This window comes from Eschrichtius robustus, chromosome 14, assembly GCF_028021215.1.
Source record: "Eschrichtius robustus isolate mEscRob2 chromosome 14, mEscRob2.pri, whole genome shotgun sequence".
NCBI classification, from domain to species: Eukaryota; Metazoa; Chordata; class Mammalia; order Artiodactyla; family Eschrichtiidae; genus Eschrichtius; species Eschrichtius robustus.
Window position 1 is genome coordinate 26,954,874 of NC_090837.1, and position 7,895 is coordinate 26,962,768.

Sequence of the window (7,895 nt, forward strand, 5' to 3'; positions counted from 1 at the left end):
TCAGCTCACCCTCTGAGGCTGCAGAACAGCAACCCAGGGGGTGGCCAATGTCACCGCCGTGAGGGCTGGATGCAGGCCCAGCTTCTCGCGGGGACAGGGCACCTGAGCTGCCACTGCCTGGCGACCTGTCGTCACTGAGCTTCCCCACGTAAACCGGGATCAGGACGCCTAGGCAGCGGGCGCAGTGTGGTCACAGGGACGCTGTGAGGCGATGGAGGGGCCCCCGGGGGTGCAGCGCTGTCCCACGGGACTGGAGCTTGTGTTCCAGGGGCCACAGGAAACTGGAAAGAGAAACAAGTGGGCCAGATTCTAGTGTGTCATCGAGCCCAGTATAGTCACGTTATTTCATATGTAATCGATACAAAAATTATCGATGAGATGGTGCTTCGCAGGGTTCACATCTCGGTCTGGACCAGACTTTCAGGAGCTCGGCGCCACCATCTGGGGCTGGACGTCCAGCGCTGGAACCAGTGACGGTGCCAGGCTCAGAGCCTCAGCCGTGTGAGTCACTGGCCCCCTGGCTCTATGAGGGAGTCTGGTAAAAGCCCCACTTTACAGGTGGAGAAACCAAGCCGCAGAGCTGGAGGGGTGGTGGGGGGCACTCACACCAGCACCTTTTTATTTTTTTCTTTTCCATTATGGTTTGTCACAGGATATTGAATATAGTTCCCTGTGCTATACAGTAGGACCTTGTTGTTTATCCATCCTATATAAAATAGTTTGCATCTGCTAATCCCAAACTCCCAATACATCCCTCCCCCACTCCCCTCCCCCTTGGCAACCACAAGTCTGTTCTCTATGTCTGTGACTCTATTTCTGTTTCATAGGTAAGTTCATTTGTGTCATATTTTAGATCCCACATATAAGTGATATCATATGGTATTTGTCTTTCTTTCTGACTTATTTCACTTAGTATGATCATCTCTATGTCCATCCATGTTGCTGCAAATGGCATTATTTCATTCTTTTTGATGGCTGAGTAGTATTCTGTTGTATATATACCACATCTTCTTTATCCAGTCATGTGTGTCGGTTGTTTCCATGTCTTGGCTGTTGTAAGTAATGCTGCAATGAACATTGGGGTGCACGTATCTTTTCGAATTAGAGTTTTGTCTGGATGTATGCCCAGGAGTGGGATTGTTGGATCATATGGCAACTCTTTTTTTTTTTTTAATTTACTTTTGGCTGCGTTGGGTCTTTGCTGCTGCATGCGGGCTTTCTCTAGTTGTGGCAAGCGGGGGCTACTCTTCATTGTGGTGTGCGGGCTTTTCATTGCGGTGACTTCTCTTGTTGTGGAGCACGGGCTCTAGGCGCGCAGGCTTCAGTAGTTGTGGCTTGCGGGCTCTAGAGCGCAGACTCAGTAGTTGTGGTGCACGGGCTTAGTTGCTCCGCAGCATGTGGGATCTTCCCGGACCAGGGCTCGAACCTATGTCCCCTGCATTGGCAGGCGGATTCTTAACCACTGTGCCACCAGGGAAGTCCCGGCAACTCTATCTTTAGTTTCATGAGGAACCTCCGTCCTGTTCCCCAAAATGGCTGCACCAATTTACATTCCCACCAGCAGTGCAGGAGGGGCAGCTTTATGGTAGGCACCCAGACGTATCTGCTGACTCCTCAGACTTTCCTATTTCTTTTTCTTGGTTCATTGCAGGTCCTCCAGCACTGTTAGACCTGAGCAGGAGGGTCATTCTTGTCTCTTAAAATCTTAACGGGAAGGCTGCTAATACTGCCTCCCTACTGTGTTTACTAAGCAGCTTTCATCAGTTTAGAGTCCCTTTCGATCCCTCTTTCAATTTTCCACAGATGAGGAACTCTATCCCGCGTTCTGCTCCTACTGAAGGTGGTGTTCTCCTTCTTTTGTCCATGTGGTGAATGACGTCAATTTTCTGATCTTGAACAATCTCTGGAATAAAGTCTGCTTGGTTTCATGTACCTTTTTTTTTTCAATGTACCCCTTTGGATTTGGTCAGCTTATAATTTATTTAGGACTCTTGCATCCAGCTTCATAATCTAAATTGGCCAAATGAAAGCCGACTTTAAAAGGACAAGTTTACCTGCAATTTCACCAATGAAATAGCTTGTCTTTCTCTTGTTTCCTTTAAAGATCTTATCCGTGTACATTACAATCTTAGTTATTTCAGCATACATAGTAAATCATATTCTTTTTTTCACTAGACATCATATATCTATGCATGCCACATAAAATACATTATTTTAGTAATTACAGTGGTGTCCTCTTTGTGATGACTGTAACTACCCACTTGAGTGAACCACTTAACACGTTGTGGTTTAAGAATTTTTTTTTTCTTCCTAGATTAAGTTCCCAGGAGTGGGATCATTGGGTCCAAAGACAAGAACCTGTTTACGGATCCTGATCTCTTTCCCACAGGAGGCTTCTCAGTCCGCAGTGCCGTCGGCAGCGAGCGGGAATAAGCCAGCCTCGCCTTCTGCTTCAGGTGCGAGCACCCACCGGCCTGCGCCGTGCGCAGCGGTTCCGAACCGCCCCGCGCTCCACCCATTGTGACGCGGGTCCGGCGGCGGGCAGAGCCGGGGCATGGCCGAGGCGCAGGAGCTACTGCTGCAGCTGCTGAAGGACAACCGCGACGGGCGGCTGCGGAAGCAGGAGCTGGAGGAACTGGTGCGCGGGCTGGAGGCCGAGAGCGAGAGCCTCACAGAACGCCTGCACGACCTGAGCGAGCGCGAGCGCAGGTGCGGGCTGCTCCTCACCTCGCCCCGGGCCTTGGGACCGAGCCGACGTGCGGGGGCACCGCGAGGGGGCTGGCATCCGGGAGCGACCCCGGACCGCGGAGCCTCAGTTTCCCCTCCGCAGCCTGCAGCGGCGGCGGAGCCAGGCGGCGCGGGCCCTGCGCGGGGAGGCGAGCGAGGCGGCGCGGGAGCGCGCAGACCGGGCTCGCCGGCTGCTGGAGGCTGAGGAGCAGCACAAGCGGGATCTGGTGGGGCGGGGCCCTAAATGGGGCGGAGCCTGCGGTGGGCGGGACCTTGGACGGGGCGGGTCTCTGGATGGGCGGGACCAGTGGAGGGGGAGTGGCCTTGGATGGGGCGGAGCCTGCGGAGAGGGAGGGGCCTTGGACGAGGTGGGACCTTGTGTGGGGCGGGACCTGAAGCAGGGTGGGACCCTGGACGGGGCGGGGCTCTGGGTGGGCGGGGCCAGTGGAGAGGGAGGGATCTTTAATGGGGCGGGGACTGCGGTGGGGGCGGGGACCTCGGAGAGGCCCGGACCGCCCCCTCGATCCCGTCCAGGAGCAACAAAACCGTCAGCTGCAGGAGCAGTGGGAGGAGCTGTCAAGCCAGGTACCTTCAGGAGACGGCTTTCGTCTCGCGCTTCCCCTAGGAAGCCCCACCCTAGTCCCCGCCCCCATTTCCGCCGCGTCCCCGCCTCCCAGGATAATATCCCCCCACCCCCAGAAGCCCCGCAAACCCCGCCCTCACAAGCCCCACCCCCAGCTCTTTTACTACGGAGGAGAACAACTGAGTCAGCAGCGCGCAGAGCAGCAACTCGGGACCCAACTGGTGGCTTTGCAGGTGCTTGGGTGGGGCCCCGAGGGCAGGAGCGCTGGTGTGGGCGGGGCTTTGATGACCTGGGGGCGGGGCCTTGGGGCTGAGGGCGGGCGAGGGCGGGCATGAACATCTTGGCCGGGCGGTGGGGCGGGGTCTAGCGCGGCGAGCTCGGGGAGTGCCGGGCTCCTGACCTTCCCTGGATCCTCCGGAAGAAACAACTGGAGCTGGTGGAGGCCAAGCACGCCAGGCAGGCGGAGGCCCTGCGGCAGGTGCGGGCGGAGCCGGGTACTCAGTGGGAGGGTCGGCTTGGGGTGTGGGTGGGGCCTGGGCAGGCGCCGGACGGTGGAGAGGGCTGAGTTCCCCGTCTAATCAGGGCTCCCCTCATGCCAGAGCGCACAGCGGACGGAGGAGGCCTGGGCCAGCTTCCAGGAGCAGAGCGGAGTCTTGCAGGTGCCGCCCCCCTCCACTCGGAGAGCCGCTCACCTCCGACCCCACTGCGGCCTCCTCCCCCGGAGCTGCCGGGGCCTGCCTCACCAAGGTCTTCCCAGGTGTGAGGCCTCACTCCCACCCCCTCCAGGAGCTGCAGGGGAAGGTGATGGAGGCGGCGACTGCGCTGGACGCCTCGCAGGGCGGCCCGGAGCCGTAAGGGGGTTAGGACTGTCGGGCGTGGGGAGGTGACTGTGGGGCCGGACAGAGGGCACATCGCCATGCCTGTCTCCACAGGTGCGAGTCGCAGCCTCGCCGGGGGCAGGGCTGCGCGGGCTCACTCATGGAGGAGGTGGCCAAAGCGGACTGTGTGAGTGCGGGCCTGGGCAGGGACGGGCAGGAGACGGGACCTGCCCCCGGGGCCGCCCCCACACACGTGACCACCCCGTCAGGGATTTCCCCCCCTCCCCCAGGGACCCGCCCCATGATACCAACCCCGCTGGGCGGCCACGCCTGCCACGGGACGGCCCACCCAAGGACCACGCCCGCATAGGGGACCCGCCCCGTAGTGCCACGCCCCCCACGGAGCGACGCGCACCCACGGAGCGACGCGCACCCACGGGCCCCGCTCCCCCAGGGGGTTCCCCCCACCGCTCCCCGGCGCGGGGCTGTATGTCGCTCCCTCTTCCCCGCAGGAGAAGCGGCTGTTCGGCGGCGCGGGCGCGGCGGGCATCAGGTGAGCCGGCGGCGGGCGCGGCGCTGGAGTCTGGGGTCCAGGGTGCGCCCGGCGCCCCGCCACCACCCGTCTGCCGGTGCGTCGTGGTCCGCAGGCTGTGGGCGCTGGGCTCGCTGCAGACGCTGCTGCTGCTCCTGCTGGGCGTCGTGGCGCTGCCGCTGCTCTACCTGGCGCTGGTGAACCCCTCGGCCCTCCGCCGCGGGCTCATGCGCCCCGGCTCGGACGCCGCCATCCGTCGCCTGCGCTACACGCTGGCCCCGCTGCTGGAGCTGCGCGCGCGCGGACTGCTGCCCGCCTAGTGCATCACGCCGGCCGCGGCCGCCAGCACCCGTGTCTCCCGCGTGGTTTCTGGGCGCCAGGCGGAGGAGTGGGGGGGCGGGGGTGACTGGGGAGGGGAGGGGAAGGGGGACTGGGGAGGGGTGGCGGCGAGAGACGGTGAGACGCGGGGGTGGCGGCGAGAGAATGGGAGACGCCGGGGCGGGGGCGTCATGTGTCCTCGGGCCCAGCGGACGCCGGGCTCCTCCGGGCGGACCTTGGTCCCGAGAGGCTGCCGGGCCCTCGGTTTCTCCAGCCCTGCCGCCCACTCGGGAGGGGTAGGAATTGTTACTAAACCCGCTCTCCCCTCCGGCGAGCAGAGCCCGGGGCACCGGCCAGCGGGGCCCCGCGGAGGTCCGTGTCCCGCGTCCGCGTGGTGGTTACGCAGTCCCCGCGGCGCCTCTCCTCTCCTTGGTCCGCGGCGCTCTCCCGCGTCCGGGCTGTGTGGGCCGTGCGCGCTCACCACTGCGGTCTTCGCGGGCATCGTCTTTTCATTTCTGTAAATGTTCTGCTTAATGGAGATGGACCTCGCGTTTCACTTAGTCTCTGATGCAGATGCTGCTCGATTTTTATTATTTACTTTTTTTTTGGTAGTGAAATTGTGTGTATCTCCTGTGCACACATACGTGCGTTTTTAGTCAGGCTTTTGAACAATCGTTTCCTTATTGATTTGCACTTGTTCTTTAGTCTTTTGGCGGTTAAATTTGTTCGTGGACTTCTTTGCACAATGTAAGAATTGTGCGTTGTGTTCTAAAAATTCCGTTCTTGCCTGGAAGTCGTAAAGATACTCTCACACTTTACTTTTCATTGGTGTAAACATTTTATCCATCATCCGTAGATGGGCATTTGGGTTGTTCCACCCTTTGGCTATTGTGATGCTGCAGTGAGGGAATTCCCTGGTGGTTCAGTGGTTGGGACTCGGCGCTTTCACTGCCTTTGCCTCAGTTGCATCCCTGGTCGGGGAACTAAGACCCTGCAAGCCTCACAGCGCGGCCAAAAAAAAAAAAAAAGATGGTGCAGTGAACATGGGTGTGCAGATATCTGTTTGAGTGCCTGCTTTCGCTTCTTTTGGGTATTCACCCAAAAGTGGACTTGCTGGATCAAATGGTACTTCTGTTTATTTTTTTGAGGAACTGCTGTATGGTGTCCCATCAGCAGTGCCCAAGGGGTCCAGCTTCTCCACATCCTCTACAATATTAGTTTGCTGGTTTTTTTCTTTCTTTTTTAATGAATAGCCATCCTAATGGGTGTGATTTTTTTTTTTTGCTTTCAATTTTCAAGCTTTGCATTCTCTAGTTTTTATAATTTATAATTACAAAGTCTCATCCATCACATCCATAAAATAAGATGTACTAGGGAAGTCTAGCTTGTATCCATGTGCCCTCCACCCTGTTGCCCCCACTCCTGTGGAAGAAACACTTGATTTTTTTAATGGACTCTCCTTTCCCCCCCTTGATAAGTGAACTATGTACAGCCCCCCTCCCCTTTCCTGGTTAGCACAGTGCAACATGCGACTTCTCTGGAAGCTCCTCGCTTTGGGCAGTGTGGCAGGTGGGCCTGTCATTAACGCCACAGCCACCGTAGCCGTGGGGGTGTGTCCTCATGCTTCCTCAGCAAGGAGCCTTCTGCAAACGTCTGTTTGTATTTTGCCAGAGAATCTGTGAGATCCATTCCTCAAAGTGGGATTGTGAGCCAGGGGTGACCACATGCATGATATTTGGAGATGCCCCTGGTCACTTTCAGGGTCGCTCTGTTGCATTCCCACCCTCACTGGCTATGGCCACTTTCCCCACAGCCTCCCCCCGCAACCCTGCATGTTGTCAATCTGATGGGTGAGAAAGGGCACTTCAGGGTGGTTTTAATTTGCATTTCTCTTGTGATCAAGGTTGAGCACATTTTTTATATTTAAGGGCCAGGTGCATTTCTTTTCCTGCAAACAATTCATATCATTTGTTCATGTTAAAACTATAGGATTGTAGGGTTTCCTTCTCCCTCAGTTTTTTCAAAGCTCTTTTTTAGGATGCATTTTAGCTTCGAGATCTGTTGTGAATATTTTCCCAGTTTGTCTTTCACTTTGTTCGGGGTGCTCTTTTGCTATCTATGTGTTGTTTTGGTAACAATTTGCTTTCCTGTACTGATCCTGGATTTTCTGGGTTATGAAGGAAACTGTTCCCGTCTTCTTCCAACACTTGCATGCTTCCTCAGTTTATATTCAGCCTGTTGTCTGCCTCTGGACATAGGGACTTAGTATGGTTTAGGATGTGAGGACCTTTTGCATTTGTTTGATTGGGATTACACTGAAGTTAGAGATAAGTTTGCAGAGAAATGTCTTCCAAACCTTGGATGACATCTCTCTCCATTTTTAATTTTTCTCAGCATTTTGTGTTTTTTTTTAGTGTAAAGGTCTTTCATGTCTTTGCATTTATTCTGAGGGATTTTATGTTTGGGGTGCTATTATACACGGTATAGGATTTTTTAGTTTTAATTTCCAACTGTTTATTGCTGGCATATAGAAATACAATGACTTTTGTGTATGGATCTTGTAAACTGTGGTACTGCTGAACTACTCTCTTGTTAGTTCTTTGAAACTCTTCCATAGCTTCCTCAGGATTTTATAAACAATCTTATTGCCCGTGAGGCAGGACTGTTTCTCTTCTTCCTTCCAAACTGTCTACCGCTGGCCACACACTCGGTACAAAGCTGATTAGAAGTGGTGAGAAGGAGTGCCCCTATCTTGCTCCGGATCTTATATTTCATCATGAATATGTTAACCATGTTTTTCTTAGAGATCTTTATCAGATTGAGGAACTGTTCTCCTATTTCTAGTTTGCTGATTTTTTTTTTTTTGGCCATGCAGCACAGCTTGCGGAATCTTTGTTCCCTGACCAGTGATCGAACC

The 7,895-nt window shown here is 55.7% G+C and overlaps 2 protein-coding genes across 2 annotated transcripts; both read left to right on the forward strand.

Annotated features, from left to right (window-relative positions):
- The first annotated feature begins 211 nt into the window (after positions 1 to 211).
- LOC137776187 (transmembrane protein 191A-like) lies at positions 212 to 2,433 on the forward strand. Its single transcript, XM_068562434.1, is given in 6 exon segments — positions 212 to 297; positions 1,841 to 1,929; positions 2,031 to 2,066; positions 2,069 to 2,163; positions 2,166 to 2,217; positions 2,390 to 2,433. Coding segments are annotated over 6 exon segments (402 nt in total).
- Positions 2,434 to 2,470: 37 nt separating this feature from the next.
- Positions 2,471 to 4,980, forward strand: TMEM191C (transmembrane protein 191C). The gene is made up of 10 exons (XM_068563458.1): positions 2,471 to 2,709; positions 2,831 to 2,954; positions 3,262 to 3,312; positions 3,466 to 3,543; positions 3,732 to 3,788; positions 3,910 to 3,969; positions 4,097 to 4,161; positions 4,243 to 4,315; positions 4,641 to 4,681; positions 4,776 to 4,980. The coding sequence occupies exons 1-10, from the start codon at positions 2,555 to 2,557 to the stop codon at positions 4,978 to 4,980; spliced, it is 909 nt and encodes a 302-aa protein (XP_068419559.1). The 5' UTR covers positions 2,471 to 2,554.
- The last annotated feature ends 2,915 nt before the right edge of the window (positions 4,981 to 7,895 follow it).

Coding starts and splice junctions, on each gene's coding strand:
- TMEM191C (XM_068563458.1), top strand. CDS start 2,555: ATGGCCGAGGCGCAGGAGCTACTGCTGCAGCTGCTGAAGGACAACCGC. Junction 3,544..3,731: donor CCCAACTGGTGGCTTTGCAG/GTGCTTGGGTGG, acceptor ATCCTCCGGAAG/AAACAACTGGAGCTGGTGGA. Junction 3,970..4,096: donor AGCAGAGCGGAGTCTTGCAG/GTGCCGCCCCCC, acceptor CACCCCCTCCAG/GAGCTGCAGGGGAAGGTGAT.